Source organism: Chinchilla lanigera, unplaced genomic scaffold (assembly GCF_000276665.1).
Source record: "Chinchilla lanigera isolate Chin_1 unplaced genomic scaffold, ChiLan1.0 scaffold00080, whole genome shotgun sequence".
Lineage (NCBI taxonomy): Eukaryota > Metazoa > Chordata > Mammalia > Rodentia > Chinchillidae > Chinchilla > Chinchilla lanigera.
The window spans coordinates 4,175,631-4,201,444 of NW_004955481.1; the positions used below are offsets into that span (position 1 = coordinate 4,175,631).

The 25,814-nt window shown below is 52.0% G+C and overlaps 2 protein-coding genes across 7 annotated transcripts in view; one reads left to right on the plus strand and one right to left on the minus strand.

Annotated features, from left to right (window-relative positions):
• The window catches only part of Pipox (pipecolic acid oxidase), a 96,525-nt gene that overhangs the window by 47,128 nt on the left and 23,583 nt on the right, over nucleotides 1-25,814 (minus strand). The window lies entirely within an intron of this gene.
• The window catches only part of Sez6 (seizure related 6 homolog (mouse)), a 45,173-nt gene continuing 19,365 nt past the window's right edge, over nucleotides 7-25,814 (plus strand). For 2 of the 5 annotated variants that reach the window (XM_005402700.2, XM_013503418.1), the window contains exons 1-3: nucleotides 7-172; nucleotides 22,159-22,827; nucleotides 23,494-23,627. In XM_005402700.2, coding sequence (XP_005402757.1) covers nucleotides 118-172; nucleotides 22,159-22,827; nucleotides 23,494-23,627 — 858 coding nt within the window. In that variant the 5' untranslated portion in view covers nucleotides 7-117. The remainder of the gene's footprint in view (nucleotides 173-22,158; nucleotides 22,828-23,493; nucleotides 23,628-25,814) is intronic. The other 3 variants (XM_005402701.2, XM_005402702.2, XM_005402699.2) reach the window with 2 other exon arrangements.

The following is a 25,814-nucleotide window of genomic DNA, read 5'->3' on the forward strand; positions in this document are numbered from 1 at the left end:
TCCCGCTCCCGCTCCCTGCCGGACCAGGCAGGCTCTGCCCCTCCTGCGCCCACGCCTCGCAGAGCCCCTCGCCCTACCGCTGCGGCCCCAGTCCGGGGCGCGGCTGCAACCAGCACCATGCGCCCAGCAGCCCTGCTGCTCCTGCCCTCGCTGCTGGCGCTCCTGGTTCACGGTAAGGGACCCCGGCGTCCGGCGCAGGACGGGAGCGGGGGCGAGGTCCCGGCGGGTAGGAAGGGAACACCGCCCTGGCGCTCAGCTGCGCGCGTCCGGTTGTCCAGCCCGAGCTCCGCGTCCCGCCGGCTGCGCTGCCCTCGGCGCCGGCGGAGCCGGGCGGGGCGCAGGCTCCGCGGGCGGGAAGCTGCCGCGGCTCCCGCCATTCGCGCCTGGCCGAGACCTCGCCTTTAATCATCTCCCCGGATCTAATGGGATTTCTCTGCTGCAATTCATCACGCCACCCCCTCCCCGCACACACGCGCTCACCCGCGCGCCACCTCGCCACACTCCAGGCGTCTAGGGGCGCCGAGGCGCGGGCGGGGGGACGCGGGGCGGTGAGTCGGGACAGTCTGGCCGGCGGCCCGCGATCCCGCCTACCCTGCTGCCCGCCAAACTTCGCACGACTTTGTCGCGGGTTCCGGGCCTCTCGCATCCTGACTGCGGAGGAACCCGGCCTGATGTCGTCCGGACCCGGGGTTAGGCTGTCGCTCACCTCCCTCCGCCTTAGCACTGCCATGCCAGAATCAGGACCTAGAGCACAGTTTTGGGAGAACACTCGGGGACCCCTGGGCCATGTATCTGGCTCCTCTCTGTGCTCTGGACTGCAGAATATGAGGTCCCGGGATAGTCTGTCCTCTCTGAAGTCCTTTACACACACACCGAAAACGCCCAGAGCTCTGCCTCCCTCCTGCCTGCCTTCTTAAACCTTCCACCCATCGGCAGTAGTCAGACTGGCTGCGAGAGGACTGGCGGTTCCCTACCCTGCGCCCCCAACCCCTCGCGGAGAGTCACAACCTCAACTTCATTGTCTCGGGTCAGAGGGAAGCTTGGCCTTGGAGTAGGCACAAAGGGAGTTTGGGGAAAGGATAAAGGTTCTGTGCTCCTGAAAAGGAAGGTTTTAGAGTCTTGTCTGTACCTTCCGTCCCGGTTCAAGCAAGCTGTTTTTCGAAGCTGATTGCTCGGGTCTTTCTCCTGCTCCTTCCACCGGCTGGTGGGGTAGAAACCGCTCTCGGAGTTGCAAACCGCGGTCCCTCGCCATATGGTTCGCAGCGCCTATTGTGGAGGAGCGAAGAAGGGGAATTTCTAACCTCTGCGCTGGATCTTTCCCCTCCGCATCTGAGGTCAGGGCAGCGCTGGGCCCCTACACCGCAGAGTTTTTGGCTTTATGGCTCCAAGGGTGTGGAAGCCTGCCTCGGAGCCTTTAGCCCTGCTCTCGCGCAGCCCCGTGTCCTCTCCCAGCCACCTGGCCACATCGAATCCTCCAGCTACACGGGTAACTTGGAACCGGGTGTTTATGTTGAGAGGAAGAATTCCGGAAGCCTCACCCCAGGAACTGAATAGGCAAAGAGAAGCCCGTAGGTGAGGTAGCCGTCAAGTATGTCCCTCTGAATTCAGGATCTGAATGGGAGTCTGGCCACATCCTTGCTCTGGACAGCTCCCCTGAGGCACAGGGCCAGTGTCCATTCCCTGGCTTGCAGTCGGAGGCCTCTTGTGTGACTGTGTCCTGCTGTGAGTGTAATTGGAACTTGTGTGTCTGCAGTAGCAAGTCCCACCTTGTCTATGCTTGGGGAGGTCTGAACAATGGGCGAGAACTCAGCCTCTGTCAGAGGACTTCCTGGGAGCTGGGCTGAGACTTCAGGGCTCCACAGGAAGGCTGACGTGGCTGGGAGTCCCCTGAGCCCCACTGAGTTTGTGGGGGCGGGTGTTGGGAGGAATTTGCCCACTCTTGGCCGGAAGTCTCTGTGTCCCCTGTGAACGTCCCTCTCTGACCCAGTAGCATCTCCAGTGCCCATTTTTGGGCCAGGTGTCTGACTGCTGAGGAAGATCTTTATTTTCACTCAGAGGAAAGGAGGAAGAAGCCTGGCAGGTGAAGGCATGGGCACCAGAGCTGGGTGGCCCAGAGGCCCCTCCCTCTCTAGCTGTGATTTAAGATCCTGGTTGCTCAAGGTACTGAGTCCTCTCATTGGGAGACAGTGCCTTTGGGTATCTCAGAGTTCCTGGAGGCTTCCGGGAAGGAGAGCTCTTGAGGAGCAAAGGCCAAAGGCCATGAGCCTTCGCAGCCAGGGCCATGCATCCCTTAGCCTAGCAGTCTTGCAGCCCTCAGAGCTTTGCTCACATTTGAGACTCCAGCTGCTAGATGCAGCCAGGCGCAGCCCAGAAGCGGCAGGAGTCTTGGTAGGCAGAGGCCCCAGAGGCTTTGGAGATAGGGTGAGAATAGGCCCCCTCCATGGACTCAGTCCCCTATTCCCTTTGCACTTCCTGTGAAGAATTGGCCCCAGATCTAAGGGGCACTGTGGACCACAGTGTATCCACCCAACCCATGGGCAGTTTCGGGGAGGTCTTGCTATAGTAGGGAAGAAGGCGGTACAGGAGAGGCTGAGCCTGCTCAGGCCTGCTGTGTCAGTTTAATGATTTTTAATGAGCAATTACCTTTAGTCATTCTCCTAATTTCTGAATATCAATAAAGTTAATTAAACTCTGCATGTGTGAATGTGGCCTGGGGAGACTGTGAAGGTAGAAGCAGCGGAACCAGTGGGATTGGGTCCCCAGGGGTGGAGGCTGCCTCTATGCTGTGTGACCTTGGACCCACTCTAACACCTCTCTGAGCTTGCTCAAGAGTGTGGTGGGAAAAGGGGGAGTGAGGACCTCAAATCTTAGTGCTCACTCTGCCAGGAACTAGAAGATTGCTTAAAGAGAGGTAAGACATGGAGGAGGAAGGAGAGAAAGGGAAGGATTTGACTTCCAGGATCCCCGTGACAGCAAGGGTTAACAAACCAAAGCTGCCTTAACCTAAAATGGTAATTGACGCTTGCTTCCCACTGACTGCTTTATTTGTGCTGGATTCCGACAGCCTAGCCTTGAGGCTGGGGGCTGCTGCAGAAGGAGCTGACCCTCTGTCCTACTCCCTGTTCCCTACCCTACACTTTAGGGTCAGGATGTGGCACTGGGGACAAGGAGATAATCTGGATTCCACTCAAACCCCCAGTTGATGTGGTGGGCAGAAGAAGGAGACCAAGGGGCCCAGAAACTGCTGTGGAGAGGAGGGGGAAGCCTCACTTGGCTTTTTGCCCCTCACAGCCTAAGCACATCAAGCTTGGCAGGTCCTGGCGGCCATCCCGGCCTCCTCAGCAGGGTGGCAGCTTAAAATGCCTCGGGGATGCTGTGGGGTGCTAATGGGGAGCAAGAAGACACAGGGGCTAGGCTTAATTAGAAACTAAGCTTCTGTGCCCCCACCCCACCACCACCACTAAGGCTGCCTGAAAGAGGAGCCATATCAGAAAACCTGCTTCCTTAACTCCTCTCTCTGTCCAGTTGGACTCTGCAGCCTCTTTTTGCCCTTTTAGTCTCTACCTCTCCTAACCTGCACCCCTCCACCAGCCCCAGCAGCTCATCTGCCGGGCTGGGCTCCACTCAGGAATGCTGCGCCCTCACCTGGGCAGAGCTGTCAGGGCTCAGTGCTCTACTCACCCCTCAAACAAGAAAGAGGGCAACAAACGGGGCTATAGGCGAGAGTAACTTTAGTTAAGGAATCTTTCGGTCCACATGGTTAAGAGCACAGCCTGTCATGTGGCCTCAGGCATGCTTCTCTGAGTCTTCACTCTCTGGAGCTTTCACTGTAAAGTTACACCACATTCATGGTTGCCAAGCCTAGGAGCACATCCGGGCCTCAAAGGGCTTTGTCAAGCCATGCAGATTTCTGTGTGCCCAGGTTACTGGCCCACTCTCGTGGATGAGAAGCCAGCTTTCATTAAAAAAAAAAAAAGAAAGAGAGAGAGAAGAAGGAAGGAAGGAAGGAGGGAAGAAAAGAGGAAAGGAAGGAAGGAAGGAAAGAAAAAAGGAAGGAAAGAAGGAGAAGGAAAGAAGAACTTGGAGGAGGTAATGCTGCCAGCCTTGGTGCACATACACAGGAAGTCTCCAAGGCCAATTCCAGCAGGAAGCAGCAACTCCAGGAAGATGACTAATCCAGCCAGGCCAATTTCCCAAACTAGCTGAGTTTTCAACAGCTCCTGGGATCTTGCCATTCCTTCTCCTAATTCTTTGTCCCTCCAGGGCCAATCTGGTTCACTCTACCTTAAATACCAGCCTAGCTGGCATTTCAGTAATTTCTTAGCACGTATTTATTAGGCATATGGTTTCTCAGAGAAACCTGTCCTCCAGCCTGGGTTGGGGGACTCTTTCACGCTCCCACTTTTCCTTGCTTCACCCATCAAGGTATATATCTTATTGGGTCACAAGTGCCTGGTTGCTTAATATTTCTCCCAGCAGCAAAACTGAACTCAGAAGAGGACACCAAGTCTGTTTTGCTCCCCCATATATCTTAGGGCAGCTCAGAATGCCTATTCAGGAGAAGCTTAGGGTCAGCTGCCTGGTTAGTATGGAGAGGTGCCCCCATAGCAGCTGGAACTGTGTCTTAAAGCTGAGTTTGCGTAGCAAGCACACTATTTTTACATAGATGGTTATGGTAGGGTTTTTTCCCTTTCCTAACAGTTGGCCAATTATCCCAACTGTAAATTATAGCCTTTACTTAGTTTTTTCCTTCTACAAATTAAGCTGTCATGCCATCAGCCTGAGGTGGGTTGGGGGTAGGGTACTGATGGTCATTGTTCATTGGGTAAAGGTTCTCCCCAGTCGACCCTTAGTGCTATCACTGCTTGTGTCCCCAGTGGCACAGAGCCTAGCACACACCAGACATTAAATGCATATTGATAAATACCTGAGAATGGCACAGGTAGACATCAGTAGAGATAAGCCCAGGGCCCAGCCTTCCTGACCCCTACCCACCCAACCCTCTGCTGTCTAAGAGGGAACTTAAGGACTCAAATGAGGAAGAGACAACCTTATGTTCTCTGGTTCTAAAGCCCCGCATCCATCTCAGTTCAGATACCCTCACACAGCTTGGAGGAATCAATGTGAAACTAGGATCATCTCTGAGCTGATGTGCCCTTGGATGGAGTGGGGAGGGATCCTAAGATTCCTCTAGAATCATGAAAATTCAGGCTTATGAGCCTTTCACAGCTCCTTTAAAAAGCAAACCCTGGGGGATATCCATCTACCATTCATTCATTCACTCATTCCACAAACATGTATTGAGGCACAAGGTCTGCCCCAGGACACCCAGGGGCCCAGGCTTTCCTGAGCTGGCCTTTCACATAAATTTTCCACTTAATACAATAAGAGATTAGTTGTCCCCACTTTACAGATAGGAAAACTGGGTTGTTGAGATATTTAGTCACCTTGGGCTACACAGGCAATAATTAACAAGGCCACTGCAAAGTGCCTGCCCATTTTGCAAAAGCTGGCCTCAGCCAACATTGTGTCCATCCCCACCACATTAACTAGGGCAGAGCTACAATACAGGCAGATGGAAATCCAGGAGAACACCACTATTCAAACAACAGCAATAGCATCAACAATAATAGCAAACATTTATTAGGTAACAGTACGTGTCAGGCTGTCCACTGAGTGCTTTGCATACATTAGCTTACTTAACCCTTACATCATCTCTGAGAGATAGAAGCTATTACCTTCCTTTCATAGACCAAGTTCAAGCTCATGTTGTCAGATAAACTCAAGACATAAACAGCCCCTTTCTTCTAGCACATTTTTGTTCAGGACAGTTGCTTCTCTGCTGATATCTACTCTCAGCCCTCAATGCAGTAGGTTAGAGACATTTTATTGTGTCCTGCCCTTAGTGGCAAAGGAATGAAACATCCTTTCTAATAATTAGAGACCAAGAAGAAGCCCAGGACCAGAAGTCAGGTGAAATGTGCTCCCTGAAGTTAGGCCCAGAGATCACAGCCTTAGGTGATTGTCCCACACTTTGGGCCTTGGTGAGTGAAGACCAGTCTCAACTGTCCTGGCATCTTGGGCTACCCCATCCCCTCAGCCTCCATGGAGCCTCAGCCCCCAAGTGGGAAGGCTCAAGTCTGCCCCAGCTCCCTTCCACCTGCCTAACTACTACCCAGCTACCAGGCCTGGAAGGGGAGGATCGATGCTGCAGCCGCAGGCAGAGTGTTGTTGGCCATTGATTGTTGAGATTTCTCCGAGGGCTCAGGAACAAACAAACCAGCAGCTTCTCCAACAACAATCCTGGTCTCTGGCTGCAAAGGCTGCAGCCTTACTGGCAGGCAGTCTGGCAGGAAGGGAGGGGGTGGGATGGGAGGTCCTGACTGGGCCCAGCAGGAATAAGGGGCTGTCCCAAGAGATGAGCAGGGACTGAGTGGGCATGGGAAGGGGGGCAATGGGGAGACAAAGTGAAAATAAATCCTAGACCCTGTGCATGCTTTGTTTGGTCCAACCTCTACAGTTTTGCTCAGCCATTTTTCCATACCTGGAATACCATCCTAGGTCCTGCTTATTTGCATTTATTTATTTATTTATTTAAGACAGGGTCTTGCTATGTACTTCAGGCTGGCCTTGAACTTGAGGCAATCCCCCTGCTTCAACCTCCCAAGTGCTGGGATTACAGACATGTGCCACCACGCCCGGTGCCCCTTTTCCTAATCACTCATCCCAGGTGGCTCTCTCTGTCCTCTATACAGCAAACACCATCCATCAAGAACATAGCCTCTCCATCCTTCACCCATGAATCTATTCTCCATCCAATAACTCTCTGTTCAGCACCTACCAGGTGCTTTGATGGACAGGGATATAATATAATCCTTGGCTTTAAGGAACTCAGTCTGGAGGGGAGCTGCCTTCTTAATAAGTCCAGCTCTAACCATCTCTCCCACAAGATCAAGGACCTTTTGATTTTAATTGAATGAGATACAGATGAGATACCAAACAGCACCTACATGATCCAACTATCCTAACCTTCAGAAGGACAGGAGGATCCTGACTAGGATCTATTCTGAGCCTCAGTTCCTCATCTGCAGCAAGAGTGTTCACAGTTTGGTTCTGTAAAGTCTCAGCAAGTGCCTGAGTTCTTCGGGCCAGGCCGTGATGGGTGTTCTCCATCACAACTCTTCCCATCTCTATTGGGTCTACGTGTCCCCTAACTCTCAAAAGAGCAAAGCAAGCCAGGTGTGGTGGCGCATGCCTGTAATCCCAGGACTCAGGAAGCAGTAGGATCACTATGAGTTCAAGGCCTGTCTAAGCTATATAATGAGTTCAAGACCAGCCTGGACCACATAATGAGAACTTGTCTCAAAAAAACAAAACCGAAAAAGGCAAAGCAGGTGCAGTGTTCCCTCCTGCCACCAAACCAAATGTGCTGCTAAATCCAAGCAGTGGTATCCACCACTGTAATGCAGTCCCCAGCAGGCTCAGCCAGAGGAATCATGACACCCCATCATCAACCTCAACCTGTCCTTCAGCACCCCCTACACACACACACACACACACACACACACACACACACACACACCCCTCCCCTACCCACAAGCGCTGCTCCTTTCTCTACCCGCAGGGCCCTCCCGCCAGCTGGTCCAGGCTAGGAGGGCAGAAGGGGTGGGGGTGGAGGGCAGTAAAAAGTGCCTGAACCACTGAGCACTGCCCCCATCTCATTTGCATGCTGTTTTCCTGCAATTTATTCCCTGGCTCCTTGTTAAAGGCACCCTGCTTTTAAATCAACCCTGCCCCTCCCCACTCCTAGCCCAGATTCCTCCACCCCCACTACAGCTTCTCCCTGCTCTCCCACCCTCCCAGCCCAGCAGCTGAGCACCAGCTCCTTTGTCCCCCAAGCAGCCACCTGCTGAGTGTCTGGCCCTGGTCCCACCAGCCAGCAGGTGCCCAGGGAGCCTGGGGGAGGGGTCACACAGCGTGGGGAGCCAAGTTGTGCCTCAAGGAGGACACAGTCCCAAAAGAACAGGATCAGCAGAGTGCTGGTGAGGGAGCCAGGATCCCAGCGTATAAACCCAGGCCTGGTCTTGCTAGTTGAGTGATCTTGAGTAAATTGTGTTGCCTCCCTCTGCCTTAGTTTCCTTGGGAATTCAGGGTGCCTGTTTGCTTCCCGCCTCTTTCAAGGACAGCATCAGAATCAAAGGAAATCAGAAGGATCAGTGACTGTGAAGAGACCAGGAGGCCAGCCTGAGGTTGTGGGGGAAAGGCGTCCTCCCACAGCCAGAGCTGTCTGACCACAGGAGGGGTAGTCACTGAGTGCTGGATCAGATGCCCAAGGAGTCCAGGACATGACTGTTGAAATAAGGGTGAGGGATGAGCCTCAACCTGACCAGGTCAGACCAAGAAGGTGAGACTAGCAGTGCAGAGACAAGGGCTGGGTTCAAGATGCTTCTAGGCCCTTCACTCTGGCACACTGCTCTGGTGAACATTGTCTTAGACATCATTTATATCTTGCAAGGAGGACTGGGGTGGAGCTCAGCGGCAGGGCCCTAGGTTCAATCCCCAGCACTACAAACGAACAAACATACATCCAGCAAGGATGTAAAACATCTGGTCTAGCAGCTGGCAATCCCTCTCCTATCGTGAGGCTCTGTGTTGTGGATGGTTGGAGGAGATGGAAGATCAAAGAGCCCCTGGCATCTCCAGGCAGAGGTGTGAAGGTGGGCCCAGCAAGGTACACACAAGAGAGATCATTCACACATTTACTTGCCCAGATTCCCTTGTTCCCCTTCTCTCCCTGCCCACTCAGTGCCTATTTTGTGGATGAGCCCTAGTCCTCTCCTACTGGGTCCAGCCACCCTGCATAGCTGGGTCCATCTTGTGTCTCTGGGGTTTTGGGGAAGCACTCCACATAAGCAGGTAGCTGAGTCTGTGTGCATCTCTGCCTGGCTTGTCCACTTCTGGGTGTCTGAGCCCTCTCCGAATGCTGGGACCGGGGCTGGGGTATAGGCACAACAGGCTCCAGCTCAGGCTGGTGGTTCCCTATCCTTGCAGCCCATTCTATTCTTTTTCTCCCCAATCTTGGGCTCCACTGACCCCTCAAGGAGACTCACAGCTAGAGCTGCTGTTGCTATTTTTAGCAGCTCTGTACCCCTCCCCTCCTCCATTCAGGCTGGAAAGTGGAGGAACAAGCTAAACCTGGGGAGCCTCACCTATTAGGGTGCTAAGCAGATATCCCTTCCCTCAGCCCTACAGGGCCATGGGGCAAGGGCACATGGGTTAGTCAACAGGTGCAGGGCCTATGCCCTAAGACAAGTCAAATTATATCCCTCCTGCCTGGGGCTGGATACAGGTTTCCAGGCTACACACACAGACACACACAGACACACACACACACACACACACACACACACACACACAGACACACACACACCTGCCCCTGCCTCCACCCCACCAGTTCCAAAGAGAAGAGCCCAGACCTCCAGTGACTAGTGCCTCTTCTCTAGGCCATTTGAAAGAAAAACCATAGCTCCTGAGTCTCCCCCATGGAAGCTGGTAGACGCAGACAGACTCAAAGGGAGGCATACCAAGTGAGTTGATATATCCAGGGACTGGTACTGTCCCTGACCTTCCAGAGGAGTTCTGAGCTCGTGCTGCAACTCAACTCTGCCAAAAGGACACCATCTCGCTAACTACCCTCTAGATCCTCAGGGCTTCTGGGTTTCATCCCTATCACCCACCTTAGCTGCTCTGGAAACTGGCATGAGCTGGAAGAGGGTGGAGCAGAGCAGTTCAAGAAGTCTGAACTAAAGGCACCCCTAGGTGCCTTCCTCTGGGCTCTGGCTGTCTTTTCTCTCAGAACCCTGTTTGTCCCAGCATCTGTCCTGTCTGTCTCTTGAGCTCAGTAAGACAGGGATACCTCAGGTCTGCCTCCCAGGCCCAGCTGGACCACTTCCCACAGGCCAAGTCAGCTCTCTGCCCCTGATTCTTCACCTGCGGGATGAGGAGGGTGCGTGGCTAGTGCACGTGAGCAGTGGCCCAGAGTAGGTACTCCAAAAGGTAGCGCTCTCTCCTGTGCTCCCCCCTTACGTGTGCCCCCAGCATGTGCCCATATACATGTGGACAGAAACATGCTACATGTCCACACAATAGACATGTGTGCACACTCACACATATACATACACACTCATTCACATTTGTAGACTCACACATATACAAATACATGTGAATATTCATACAGGCAGACTCACGAGCATGCATGCTCACATATATGCATGTAGGCATGCTCATATTGGCATATACACATACTTGCACAGATATATTCACACATGCACACATATATGCTCACATAGGTATGTACACATACAGCCTAGTCTTCCAGTGCTCAGCAAAAACTGACCAACAGGTGGAGATGAGACAGGCTCCAGTGCACACAGCAGAGCACAATCCCCCACCCTGCCAAGTCCCCTCCACTTCTACCTGTAGTCACCAGGAGTCTCTACTCGCCCCTAGGGTTGGACACTGATAAAAGAAGAGCCATTACCTCGTCCTACCCACCCAAAGACTCAAAAAGTCAGGAACCAAGTGCTGTTTGAAAAACCAGAAAAGCCCAGAGAGGGTAGGACAAGCCCAAAGTCACACAGCTTGTCAGCGGCACAGCTACCTACACACTGGAGCCACAGTTCACCAGGCTTTCCAGTTCATACAGCTAAGAACAGGCACCCTAGTCACCTGCAAGATAGAGAATAGCCAGAGTCCACCTCAGCATTAAGGACCACAGTAGCCCAGAGATCTGGGCCCAGCACCCTTCCAACCTCTGAAACATTCCCCCAATCTATCTCTTCTCTGATAGATAGAGAGTAAAGAGCCAGTAAAACAGCCAGAGAGTAAAGATGACAAAGTCAGAGAGGTGAACTTGGCCCTCATATACAAAGCCAGTCTCTTTATCTGACCCAAAAGCCATGGAATCTTGGGACTACCAGGCTGGTTATTCAGCTCAGAAGTAGACACACATGCTGGGAATGGAACTGGCTTTTGAACATCAAGGTGGGGCCTGGAGGGAACAACAGCACGGAGATGCTGGTCTGGGGCCCAGAAAGATATCTGCTCTGCAACCCTGGCACCTTATGGCCCTGTCTTGCTGGGCTTTTTGGCTAAAAGGGACTATCGATCTTTGGTGGCTGTGTGGAGCTGAGCAGGGGACAGAGAATGAAGGGGATCACTGTTCCTCCCTAGATCAGTCCCTGGCCCCCTAACTTCATCACTGGGCCGGGCTGACCTGGTTCTAGGGTGAATGCAGTTCCTGCCTCCGCAGTCTTCCTGTCCCTGCTGACATTTCCAAGGCTTGCCATTCAGAGAAATATGCTCTTTGCTGCTGACGCAGTGGTGAGAGTGACTGGCACTGGGGGAGGGCTGTGACCTGAGCCCCCAGCTCAGGGCCATATTTCTCTGCCCTCTTGGTCCCCACCTGCACCCTGGGTCCAGGGGGTAGCTCTTGTACCTCCTGCCCAGCATAACAGGCAGTAGTTGTGGTCTGGGGGTACAGAAGAACAGAAAGAGCTGATGGACAGAAACCTGTACCGTGAGGGAAGACCAATACTCACCTCCATGCCTACCTAGACTCCTGCTGTGGCCACTGAACTGGGCGAATCAAGCTGAGATACAGTAGATCAGACTGAGGGAGATGTTGGCAAGGGGAACCCCTGCTGTTCCTCCCACTCCTTCCTGCATGCCGCCGGAGCTGGGGTCAACTCTATGGCCTCTACTTTGCATGCCCACCCCCTACCTTTCCCCTAACCCCTACTCCAGGCCCCCACCATGTATGCCACCTGCCTAGACCCAAGAACTATGGGCAGGCAGGGCTAGGGTCCTCTGGGTCCCCAGGGCCAGCAGCCAGACAGGAGGGGAGACACAGGGCCGCAGGGGAAGGTGTAGAGCGCAGCAGGTGATGCTGTGGCAGAGCCCTCATTAATCACCTCTCCAGGCCCCAGCTCTGCAGTGGCAAGACCATATTAGATTTTAAATTGGAAAGCAGAGAACGTGGCAGTTAGCAGGGAGCTCTGTCTACTCTGGGCCCCTGGGTCACAGCCTCATAGAAGGGAGGTGACGAAGGGGTGAAGAGGGTTGGCTCAAGTACATCCCAGAGCAGTGTCACCCCATCAGGGCCCAAGGGACTGTCCAGAACAGAGGGCCCTGAGAAGGCTCAGATTAAGGGTCCAAGAAGAGGGCAGAGTTTAAAAGGTGGGGGCACAATAGTGTGGGAAGTATACCCCTTCTTCTAGGAGCTTGGGCATTTCTGAATTCAAGGTTCCAGAGTATGGCACCCATGAGCAAGGGCAAATGGTAATGATTTGTGCCCTATGCATGTGCCTCTGTGTACACTCACACACAGACACAAGCACACACGCACATGCACATGCCTGTGTGGACTTGCATTCAGACACACATACACCCGCATTCTCACACATGCATACCCAAGCAGAAAGCAATGCAGTAGGAATTTTTATCCCCACTGGGTGTGGTGGCTCAAACCTGTAATCCCAGCCACTTGGGAGGCAGAAGCAGGAAGACTGAAAATTTGAGCCCAGCCTAGGCTCAAAATTAAATCCTGTGTCAAAATTAAAAATATAAAAGGGCTTGAGATGTATCTCAGTGCTCCCTGGGTTCAATTCCCAGTCCTAACATTTTTTTAAAAAAAAAGAAAAGAAAAAGAAATTTTGATCACACGCTGTGGAACAGATAGACCTGGCTTAAACCTTTTTGCCACTTTTCCTCTGCATAAAGTAGGCTGACTCGCTTTGCCCCTCAGCCTCAGTTTCTTCCCATGTAAACTGTGAAATGTTGGGGCTGAGGATTTAGCTCAGCGACAAAGCGCCTGCCTGGCAAGCGCAAGGTCGTGAGTTCGGTTCCCAGTACCGGAGAAAAACCAAAAAAATAAAAAAATAAAAAATAAAAAATAAACTGTGAAATGTTGATTCCAAGCACAAAAGGCAGCCATTTCTGTGTAGAAGACAGATCTTGAGGATGGATGTGCCTGGCCCATAGCTGGCACTCAGTAAATGTAAGTGACCCGCCCAGGCAGCTGCTCTGGGGCTGCCCCAAGACCCTTGGCCAGAGCCTGGACCGGATATCCTGCCCTCTGCCGCTGACAGGGCAGTGAGGAAGGCACAACTCCATGCAGCACAGCAGGCATTCTCACAGAATAGGCACATGTCCAAGGCCCCATCCTAGGCCAAATCACATGAGGCCAAATCACAGGAGGCCAAATGTTCCTGGCTGTCTTCCACTCATGATGTCCAGGTCTTCCTAATTGGCTCAACCCAAGCTCCCAAAATTACTCATCAAAAATCCAACATGAACACCAGTGCCCAGCCAGTGCTGGGAGGCAAACAATTTGAGTGGTAGGAGACACTAACCCTCCTTGGAGAGTGAGTGGCTGATAGGTTTAGCATTCCTGAGGCTTTCATGAAAACCCTGATGAAGTCCTAGTGTTCCTTGTCATCTCCCCCTGCCCAATCCCAGTCCTCAGTTTCCCCACGCCTAAAAGAAGAGAAGCAGATACACCATGTTAATGCTTCTCAAGGACCCCCGTCCTAGGCTCTTCCCCCTGAGAGGAGGAGAGTACTATAGGGTGGACAGGTCAGGTTCTGGAGCTACACTTCCCACTGATGGCCACTAACCAAGTGTGGCTACTTAACTGTAAATTTACTGACATGAAATAGAGTCAAAATTCACTTCTTTACTAGCCATAGTCCAAGTGATCCATAGCCACGTGTGGCTACTATCTTTTTGTGTGTGCTAGGGATCAAACACAGGGCTTTATGCATACTAGGCGAGCACCTAGCACTGAGCCACACTCCCAAGCCCTAGTTACCACACTGAACACACAAATATAAAAACATTTTGCATCATTGCAAGTTCTACAGCACACTATAGCACACTCTAGTGTTAGACAACCCAAGGTTGAATCTGACACATGCAGACTGGCAAACTTGGGAAATGCACTTCCCTTGGTCCCAGTTTCCTCATCTATAAGATGGGTAATAAAGGTTAGTGTCTCACTGAGCTCCTATTGTGGAGAGTCAGTTAATTCTGATAAAGCATGTTACATGTGGGAAATGCTCAGTAAACAATAGCCTTCCATATTTTCTCAGAGCCTCTCATGATTCATTGCATTCTGGCACATGAGAGCAGGTAGGACTTTTAGATACTTTCTTCCCCATTTTATTGACAGGGACACGGAGTCTCGGGCTGGGGATGACTTGTACAGATGAACCTGGCCTATCAGGGGCCCGGACCTGGGTAGGGTGGCCTGAGTCCTGCTTGGTGCCCATTGCTTTTACCTGTGCTCCCTCTGTTTGGCAATAAGACCTGAACCCTGGAGAGAGTGAAGCCCAGGGTCACTCCTCACCCCTGTCTGGAGAGTTGGGGAAGTAGCCACCCCTGACTGCTCAAGAGGCAATATACTCTCTGTCCCTGGATGTAAATTCATGTGCCCCACAGATGGCAAACATTGCAGGACTCACTCTTCAGAACTGTCAGGCCACGTGCCTTCACAGGTCCAACACCCTGAGCCCCAGCCCTACCTTGAGGTTGCTGTGACCTGGGAAAATCCTCTGGACCCAGTTTCCTCCTGGGTAAATGAAGAGGGATGACATACTCACACAGGAAAAGGCAAAGAAAACAGGGGCTCAGGTTCCAGCAACCAGCCACTGCCTGGAGTCTAGCCTCGAGGAGGCACCCCCATTCATACTTTATATCCAGACTTGAGCTGGGCATGGTGGCACATGCCGTAATTCCAGGACTCGGGACGCTGAGGCAGAAGAGCTGTGAGTTCAAGGCCAGCCTGGATTAGACTGACAAGTCAGATCTTGTCTCAAAAAACCAAAACATCCAGACTTGACTGAACTACCAGTAGTAGTTAGAAGGTGTGAAAGGAATGGTCAGCGACAGGGGAAGAAAGGGTAGTGTGGGGTGGGGGATCTACTAGCTTGCACAGGTAGACTCTCCCTCCCTATCAGTTGCCAGTTAGGGCTGCGCTAGGGCACTGCCGAGGGTTGGATGCCCATCGTCTCATTTCAGGACCTGCCCCTGCCCACCCCTGCTGACCAACAGCCAAGTGCTTTGGGGAACAGGGTGCCTGCTGAGTGTGTAGACAGGCAGAACCTGGGTTTAGAAACCATCTGCCCAGAAGCCACACTTCACTGAGCCAAGCACCAGGGGTCAACATTTGTGGGCAGAGATATGAGAAAAGAGACACGCATCAAGAAATGCCCCCAGGAGGTCACGGGAAGGCCGGGCATGGATGGTTCCCCCAGAGGCGGGTCAGGAGCTGGACCTGAAAGATAAAGGAGGATTTGAAGAGACAAGGGAGTAGAGAAAGTCAGCAAGAGGACACAGCCATGCGAGCCGATGGGGCAGAGAGGAAGGCACCTGTTCTGGCAGTAAAAAGGTCCCTTTGAGCATAGCTCTGTGCCCGCCCCAATAACTACACCTCCAGGACACCAGCCGGCTCCTTCCCCATCACCAGAAGATGCGTGGCTCCCTGCGTAAATGCCTTAGGGTAACCACATCCAGGCTGGTGGGGAGATAGGAGGCCAAGGGCTGCAGCCAAAGCCAGTGGGAGCAGAGGACAGAGCTAAAGTATGAGTTCTAGTCTCAGGCTCTGCCACTTGTTAGCTGTGTAAACTCAGACAAGTTACTTAACTATTCTGAGCTCCAATGTCTTCATCTCTTAGGACAATGACATGGACCTCCTTGAAGTGAGATTCAGAAATTATATATGAGGGTGCTGAGTACATAGTCAGCACACAGTGAATACAGGGAAGTAGATGACAGCTGTCACCAGCACTGCTTCCTGGTGCTGACCACCAGGCCAGCTCCAGACCACAGGAGGCAGAATGTGTCCATTCTGGCTCTACCATAGCTTCTAGGTGACTTTGAGAAGTCACACTTGATCCCTGGCTTCAGTTTCCCCATGGGTAGCATAGCAGTTAACTGCCTTCCCCATCAATAGAAGCAGTGAGCAGCAAACCTACCTAAGATGCTGGACACTGAAGAGAATCATTTCTGTAGTGGATGGACTTGGAAGCCTCTAGAACTGGACCTCAGACCTCAGGGGCCCTCTGTGGTCCTGCCAGGCTCTAGCTGAGGCTCATTAGCACAGGGCCAGGGCTGGACCAGGGGCGCTGTCACGGTAGAGACCAAACTGTGGCTGGAGGTGGGAAGGGGGATCCTCTCACTCCTAGGGGCCCTGCTCTTCCCTTGGGCTTTGGGATAATAGGGGTCTGCAGGAGCCAGGACCTCACTAATCCTCTATTAAAACTTGAAAGAGGCCAAGAAACCTCCAGAATAAACTCATTAATTTTTATGGGATAATAAATGGATCCTATTAAATTCTCATTCTCCCAATGCTGGGCCAGCTTAACTTCTGGAACCCAGGGCAGTGAGCCCCCTGCCTGTGGTATCCCCGAGGCTTCCCTGTCCCCCCATGCTACCATGTCCCTCCACCAAGCGGAGAGTGGTTGCTACATAAGGTAGGGATCATGCCTGAACTCATCCCAGAACTTTGGGGCCCCTCCCTCTCCCCACCCCTATTCCTGCCTTTGAGGCGAAGCTCTGGAAGGGGACACAGGCTCAGCTGCACCTCTTCAGCTCCTCAGTGGCTACCAGAGTGACAGGCAGCCCCGCCCTCCCTTGCAGAGAAAGGGTGGGGATGGGGTGGGGTGGGGTGGGGTGGCACGGGCAGGTGGTAGCTCTGTCAGTCAGTAGATGAGCACACCTCAACCCAGTGTGACTTCACTTCACAGATGAGGAGACAAGTCACATGCCAGTGAGGCATAGATTTGGAGCTGGAGTCCTAGGCTTTCTGGCTGGCTGGTACAGAAATCCTTGCAGAAGCAATAGCACTGAGACGTAGTCCTGGGGTGGCACTATACTGCCTAGGACAGCAGATCCAACAGGCAGGGGCAGTGCACAGTGACTCCAGCTTCATGTCCTGGGCTTCTCTGAGCCTCAGTTTACCCATGTGTAAGATAGAGAGCATAACAAATACCTGAATGAATGTAGACGATGTCTCCTATTGCTTTCCTTAAGCAGAGTCTGGGCCCTTACCCCATCCTGATCCAGAACAGCTTAGGATGAGGCACAGAGGCCCTCATCTGTACCCTCACCCAGCTGGGCCCTGAGGAGGAGGGGGCAGGGTAGGCAGCCCTCCCTAGGAGATCCAGTCTGGGGCTGGAGGGCGGGGCCTCCAATCCCAAGAGGGGCGACTCGGTGGGGAGGCCTGGGCCGGGAGGCGGGAGCGGGAGAGAATCCACCGGGGAGGCATCGTGAATGGCTCATTAGTGCCGATGAAAGCCTTTTTTCATTTCGTCTAAATACTTTAAACAGGGCTCCCTCCGATGTCTATTTGCATAGCTTAAGAGCTAATGCGGGGGGAGGGCCCGGGCAGTGGCGGGCCACACCAGGACTAGGGGCTGCGGGGAAGCTCCTAGGCCTCCTCCACTGATGCAGGGGTGGACGGGGGAGGGCACTAAATGGTGTTTCCCAGACCCTGCCCAGAGTGGCCCTGGAGTATCTTTCTGGGTCCAGGCACCAGTGGACCGGGCAGATGGGGATCATGAGAATCTATTTTGTGGGACTCAGCTTTGTCCATACAGGCATGCAAGGGATTGACCTGGCTGCTTAGATGGTGCAGGATCATCCTTATTTTATAGATGACATGCTCAGGGTCACAAACATGATCACTCAAGAACTCGTCCCCCAGAGAGGCCAGACCTTACCTTGGGGACCAGTACCTCCCTATCCTACAGGCCTGCCTCCCGGTTGCCCTGGCAGGAGCTGCCCTCAGGTGGTCTCTGCTGCAGCCCCCAGGACACTGCTGTTTAGAGCATTCAGAAGAGGCAAAGGCTCTAAGAGGTGACTGGCCCAGACCCCTGTGATTTTAAGTGGCAGAGCTGACACTTGAATCCAGATCTGTGTGATTCTGTGCCCTGGGCCTATGGAGCAGTGTTGGAGCTGTAGTTTAGGTCCCAGGTTCAGATGTGGTTCAGCATGGAATGGGGGCTCCCTGAATCCCAGCCAAAACATTTCCTGAGGGTCTGGTTCAGCCCAGCCTCAACCCAAGTCCACAGTTCAAGAGCTCTCGAGCCAGCTCCACTTCTAAGCTGCAGAGACCTGAGCCCATTCTCCCTATGCACCAGAGTTTCCTCACCTGGCTGGGTGTTCACGGTGGACCAGCTCCAGTCCCTTCCTGCTGTGAGGCAGACTGGCCTGGAAAGACTGGGGGCTTTGAAGCTAGATGGACATAGGCTGAACTCTGCTCCAGCGCTGCAATACTTTGAGTGTGTTCTCCTCCTACCTCTCCTCCAGGCCCAGGTCCTTTGTAAAGCAGAAAGATGATTAACTCACGGAGGAGCAGTGTCAGTTAAATAATATGAGGTCTGGGAAGGGCCCAACACAGCAAGTGCCTGGTGAAACTCGGTATCTGGGCCCCTGGCACCTCCTTCTGCTGGTTCCTGTATGACACTCTGCCCCTTTGTCAGTGCCGGATCTCTAACTCAGTCAGCCAGGCAGAGAGCAATCCCTGACTTCTCAGCTATGGCCGTGGAAACCTAAGGGCCATGTATGTCGCAGAGGTTCAGGTCTTTGACAGTCAACCAGGGTGTTGGAAGACGCCCTCCCCCTAAAACAGCTTATCTCCTAGAGATTATCTTACCCTCTTTGACAGTGGGTGGCACCCTCCGGGAACCAAGTGGCAGCTGATTTTGGAATCAATTTGCTAGTTTGATATGCTATCTCAATCCCATTTAACCAAGTGTTCAGTCCCACTAGATAACACAATCAGTGCAATCGACAGTGACGGGAGGTACCCATTAGCTCCGCTCCATTGCCCAGCACCCACCTGGCTGCTGGCAGGAGAGTATGCCCGCCCGCTCTGGTCACTTCCCAAGCAAAGGATCTCTGTGCACTTCCCCTCCCAACAAAGAGTTCCACAGGTACCCACCCTGAGAGCTGTGGTGCATATCGCTTGTTGGACAGTCCTGGAAAGGGACCCACAAGCCATGTACAGCTCCGAGGGCTTCAGCCGATGTGATAAGAAAGGCTCTTCTTCCTGTGTCATGCTTAAATCAGTCGCAGCTCCCCTGACAGACTGGGTGACATCTGGGGGTATAGGCAAAGAGAATACCCCTGTCTTGGCATGTCACAGGTACTGCCTGGATCCTCCATCACTGATTCAGATGAAAGACACTGGGCAGTCTCAGACCATCTGCTCTGGGGGGTATAAGCTTGGCCAGGCATCTAGTTTGGACACTGATATCAGAGCCTGGCACGGAATGTCAGGACACAGATGGGCTGCTTTAGTGAGCATCTCAGGAGATAGCAGCTAGTCCTGGTGTCTCAAGGCTTTGGGTTGCCCAGGCCCCTCTGATCCATGGGAATGAAGAGTACTCCAACCTGTACCGCCTCCCCCAGCCCAATTTCTTCCCTCCTCCCATTTGTCTGACACATCATAGCTGCTCTGGTCTCCTGAACAGAATGTAGGCCATCTGGCACTTCCTCACGCCTGCCAATCTATGGAGTGGGTGTGAGCCTGTGGAATGACAGCCCTACCACCAGACGTGCAGAAAAACTGACTTTCTCCTTGCAAACTCTGTTATCTCACCCCGGCTGTACTTCCTTTCAAGTCCTTATGCAGCCATTTTGAGGACTGTAGGAATCAGGAATATTCTCCCAGCCTTCTCAGAGTTGATAAAATTCTGGATGAACTGAATCCAGAGCCCGCATCCATTGACCTTATCATGACAGGTTAAGGACTCGGGGAACCTAGTGGGCCACAAGCAGAATATGTATTATCTCTCCAGTTATATGGTTGAATAAGTCTACATAATCAATAGTAGAGCAATCTGTACCTCTGACCAAAGATAGCAAATAAACTTCTTCTTAGGCTGACTGGTAGGGGCTACCTGGATAACCATGTTGAGAAGGGGGTTCTGAAATCCCATGTGGCCTCAGGAAGGAATAACCAAAACTGATCAGCAGTGTCCACCATGAAGGGGAGCGGGCAGCATGCCAGATGTTCATTCCATCCCTGTTTCAGACACTGCCCTAGAAGGGCCCTGACTAGTCTCATAAGAAAGAGAATTCAAGGAAACATAGTGAATGGAGAAGAGAAGCAGCATTATCTTGGTCAGTCATAAAGAGAAGTCCCATATTACATATGAGAAAACGAAGGCTTGGAGAGTTTGTGCTACTTGCTCGAGGACACGGAGTGATGGATCTGAGAGCTGAAGCCTCATCTGTCCAGCTCCAGACCTTGGCTCTCCCCACTCATTTTACTGTTCTGGAAGGACCATAAAATGAGGAAAGAGGAAATAAATGTCTTTTTTTTTTTTTTGGGTACTGGTAATCAAACTCAGGACCTTGTGCTTGCCAGGCAAGCACTTATGCCACTGAGCTATATCTCCAGCCCCAAGTGACTTTCTGTGAAGTAAGAGAAATGGGATCTCATAGCTGGGTATGGTGGTACACACCTGTAATCCCAGCACTCAGGAGACTGAGGCAGGAAGATCATCACAAATTCGAGGCCAGCCTGGGCTACATAGTAAGCTTAAGTCCAGCCCAGACTATATGGCAAGACCTTGCCTCAAAAAACAAAACAAAACAAAACAAAACAAAACAAAACAAAACAAAAAAAAGAGAGAGAGAGAGAAATGAGATCTTATGAGATCCTAACAAAGAAGTTACACATCCATCAGGAAATCTAAAATAAAAGCTCAGCTGGGTATGGTGGCATTTGCCTAGTAATTAGTTTTAATTTAATTAATGTGTTTTGATTTGTGGTTGTTGAGGTAGTAGGGATTGAACCCAGGGCCTTCCCACTGAGCTACATCCCCGACCCTTTAAAAAAAAATTTTTTTAGGGGGTGGGATAGGGTCTTGCTAAATTGCCCAGCTGGGCTCTAATTTGCAATCCACTTGCCTCACCCTCTCAGAATGTCTAGATTACAGGCACAAGGAATTACTAAAGGCTGGTAGAAAAGTTCATCTTTGTTTTTTAGAAATCCAGAAGGAAACTGGGTATGATGGTGCAGGACTGTAATTCTAGCGCTCAGGAGGCTGAGGCTGGAGGATCTCAAGTTTGAGATCAACTTGGGCTATACAACAAATTCAAACTCAGCATGGACTACATAGTAAAACACTGTTTTTAAATAAAAAAAAAAAAAATTTAAAGTAGGAGGGATTAGTGGTATAATTCTGTGTGAAGGTCCTGAATTCCACCAGCAGTACCATTAAAAACAAAGATAAGGGGCTGGGGATTTAGCTCAGCGGCAAAAGCGCCTGCCTGGCAAGCGCAAGGTCGTGAGTTCGGTTCCCGGTACCAGAGGAAAAAAAAAAAAAAAAAATTAAAAAAATAAAAAATAAAAACAAAAATAAAGTTTAAATATGTGAAGTAGTTCCTAAAACTAATGACTAGCAATTGCACTGAGAACAGGAAATAAATTTGAATTCTGCCCATAATACAGGCAGAAAAATCATTGTTGTGGATGATAGCAGCTACAGCTAGCTCTTTTTTTTTTTTTTTTAATGGTGAGACAAGGTCTTGCTAAATCACTAAATTGCTCAGGCTGGACTCTTGATTTGTGATCTTCTTACCTCAGCTTCCCATAGTGCTAGAATTACAGGCATGTGCTACTGCACCTGGTAGATAGCAGTCTTGAGGTTGTCATTTCTGGTCTTCAGCTAGTCATGTGACTTTGAGCAAGTCACTTCCTTTTTCTGGCCTATCTCCTCATTAGTGAAATAAGCTCCTTGGTTGCATTGAGAATGGCAAATATTTGTCATGTCATGGCTGCCTGCAGTGCTTTGTTGAAGATTCTGAAACTGAATCTGAGAACAGCAGGAAATAGTGCAATGATCGATTAATAATGTCTGTCTCTGGTGCTGGAGGAGAAAGGATAGCTCATGTGCCATCCTTGAAGTATGTGATATCATCTCAATTCCAGCTCTAAAATTTTATAGCTCCATAATTGTCAACAATGAGCTCACTCCCCAAGGCTCTCCTTTGAAACATAGATAAATCTCCTACTGTCTTAGCTGGGCAGGATGCTGCTCACTACAACATAGCAGGAGAACATCTGACTCTCCATTGTTATTTCAGGACTTTCCTCAGAAGCCCCAACCATGGGGGAAGGACAAGCCACAGGCAACAAGGAGACAGATGGGGAGCTGACAGCAGCCCCCACACCTGAGCAGCCAGAGCGAGGTGTTCACTTCGTCACAACAGCCCCCACCCTGAAGCTGCTCAACCATCACCCACTGCTGGAGGAATTCCTTCAAGAGGGGCTGGAGACAGGCGAGGAGGAGCTGAGACCAGCATTGCCCTTTCAACCTGATCCACCTACACCCTTCACCCCAAGCCCCCTCCCTCGCCTGGCCAACCAGGACAGCCGCCCTGTCTTTACCAGCCCCACTCCTGCCATGGCGGCAGCACCTACACAGCCCCAGTCCAGGGAGGGACGTTGGAGCCTAGAGTCAGAGCTCCCTTTGCTTCGTATCACAGCCCCCCTACCTCCAGGGCCCAGCCTTGCAGCGCCCACCTTATACCCAGGGGAGAGACCTAGTACTACACCCCCCAGCAGAGCCTGGACTCCAACCCAAGAGGGTCCTGGAGATATGGGCAGGCCATGGGCTCCAGAGGCCATGTCCCAGACCACAGGGCTCGGGATTGAGGGCACCATCACCACCTCCACAGCTTCTGGAGATGACGAAGAGACCACAACCACCACCACCATCATTACCACTACCGTCACCACAGTTCAGCCACCAGGTCAGCTACCTGCTGGCTTGTGGATATGGAAATGGGAACAATGGGAGCTGTGGGGTCCCTACATGCCTCTGTCTGTGACACTGTGCCAACATGCCCTCATTTTGGCACCAAGAAAAGCCTTCAGGAGGCATGCGGTTTGGAACTAGGTAGACCTGGTTTCAAATCCTGATTCTCCCAAATATAACACAACCCTAGGAATTTTATTTCACCTCTCTGAGCCTCAACTGTAAAGTGGTAAAAAGAAAGCCCATTTTTCTGAGCCATTCTAAGAACTGAGATAAGATTGTGCATAAGATTGTGCATAATAGGTGCTCAGAAGCCGGGCGTGGTGGCGCTGTCCTGTAATCCCAGCCCTTGGGAGGCTGAGGCAGGAGGATTGTTGCAAGTTCAAGACCAGCCTGGGCTACAAAGTGAGCTCAAGGCCAACCTGAACTGCATATCGAGACCCTGTCTCAAAAAGACAAAAAAAAAATAAAAGAAAAAAAAAGAAAACAAAGAAATAGGTGCTCAGTAAAAGGTGCCCCTTCTTTCAACAGGGGAATAAACATCCTGAGAGGTGGGCTTTACCATGCACATGCACATGCACACATATGCACATAGTTCAACCTTAGCTGGTCTCACTTCACCAGAGCTGGGCTTAGCCTTGTGTTTCCTCCTGCCTCCCAGGCCCTTGTAGTTGGAATTTCTCTGGCCCAGAGGGCTCTCTGGACTCCCCCCAAGCCTACAGCTCACCCTCTGATGTCGGTCTGGACTGTTTCTACTACATCTCTGTCTACCCTGGCTACGGCGTGGAGATCAAGGTGAGTGACTTGGATCGGGCAAGGGAAAGGCTGGGACTGGTGTGTTATCTTTTCCCAGAAAGGCACCTGCTATAGAAGAGAAGATGTCTAAGGGCATCCGCTGAGTGAGCGGCACCTAGGGCAGGAGCTGGGAGATAGGCCTGAAACATGCTTGGATTCTGTCCTGTGTGCTGGGGAGTGGTGAGGGCTACTGCTCCCACCTGGCAGTGCCCCGAGAGGGCTGCAGGAGCAAAAGCTGTGCCCACTGTCTGCCCGAATGGGATTGATCAGGGACTCAGGAGAGCCTGAGGAGGGGGCTCTCACTTTGGCTGGGCAAGAGGCTGGGTAAATCACCTCAGTCCCCAGTGTGAACTCTGCATTTGACTCTATGTGGCTGAGTGGAAAAAACACAGGGCTACCTGGTCAGCCTGAGAGAGCCACGGAGCCTCATTCCTCCATCACTCACTCATCCATCCCTTCAGCAAGTCCTCCCTGAGCATCTCTTCTGGGCCAAGCTCTGTGCTGGCCACACTGTCAGAGAGATGGCTAGCTTGTAGGTGAGCCAGATCTGCCCCCAGCTTCCTGGACGATCTTCTCCCTCCCTCAGGAGGAAGGCTCTCTCTTGGAAGCCCCAAGACCTGAGCCTAAGGTTCTCACAGGTGTCTCACAAGCTTTTTAGCTTTCACTAACCCAAATCTTTCTTTTGCTCCCTACCATCCCTCTTCACCCACATTGGAGTCACTTTTCCTGGATGAAATCACTCCTGCCCTCCACCCCATACTTTCCCAGGAGCTCTGAGTCAGGGCCATTCCTCTGGAGCATCTCTTGACATTTCTTCCCTTGTTGTCTACTCCCCCTGTGTTAGTCAGCTTTTTGTACCTGTGACCAAATACCTTAGGAAAACAAAGGAGGAAAGACATATTTTGACTTATGATAGAGGTTTCAGTTCATGGTTAACTGGCTCCATTAGTTTTAGGCCTGTGGTAAGGCAGAAACATAATGGCAGAGGGCATGGTAAAGGAAAGCTGCTTGTCTCATGTCAGCCAGGAAGCAGAGAGAGAGGGAAAGAGCCAGAGAGAAAATATAGTTCCCGAGGTCACACTCCCATGATCCACCCCCTTCGACTAGGCCCCACCTCATGCTTCCGTCACCTCCCAACAATATCATCAAATTATAAATCCATCAGTAATGAATGCACTGATGAAGGTAGAGTCCTTATGATCCAATCACTTCTCTAGACCTCATCTCTGAACATTGCTATATCAGGGATCAAACCCTCAATAGACGAGTCTTTGGGAGACACTTGCATTTAAACCATAACATCCCCTTTGCACTGAACAGCTTCCAGCCAACTGAATGGGCCAAACCTTCTTACCCCTCAAGTCTCAATTACACATGCTGGTCCCTCTGCCTGGAAGAATCATCTTAACACTGCCTCCTTTAGGACTCAACCTCAGCATCACTCTCTCTGGTCACTCTCTCCTGATCCCTAAAGCCTGGCCATCGCTCTCCATCTTGGCCCTCATCACTGCCTTCTATGGACCCATCTTTAGCTGTCCACCTCCCCAGTCAGATCGTGAGCTCCTTGAGGGGAGCCTTGCAGTACAGGGGCCAAGATGGGGATGGGGAAAGGAAGGCAGAAGAGGACATTTCACCTGGGGCCTGGAGACTGATAAAGGTAGAGAAGGGAGCACTCTGCCCAGCTGAAAGGCTTCGGACTGGGACTGAGGAGCTGCAGGGAGGAGCAGAGCAGAAATCTGAGAAGCAGGGCAGCACTGCCCACCCACCACCTCCCGCCCCACTTCCCACCCATCACCATTCCCTGTAGGCCCTAGGTCAGGGTCTGAAGCCAGCAGCATGACCTGGAGCAGTGCCTCCAGCCATACACCCCTCATAGGAGTAGGCCCAGGTGTGAGCCAGGCCCTGTGAGGGGGTCTCTGCCACCGCTGCTGGGCTCCTCCCTTCTTTTTGCTACTGTTTGCTGTTACTCTGCAAGACCTGGGCCCCTCACTCTGGGCTGACTGGAAGGGCAATTAGAAACAGCCACCCCTCCTCAAGCCATTAGCACTCAGCGCCGCTTAATTAAGGTAATTAATGTAAAATCATCACCTAATGAGAGGTGGCACCGGCTGTGGCTCACAGGGTGGAAGGCGCCAGCTGCAGGTGTAGGGAAAGGGGTAGGAGGGGGCAGGTGTCGGCTGGGTGCCC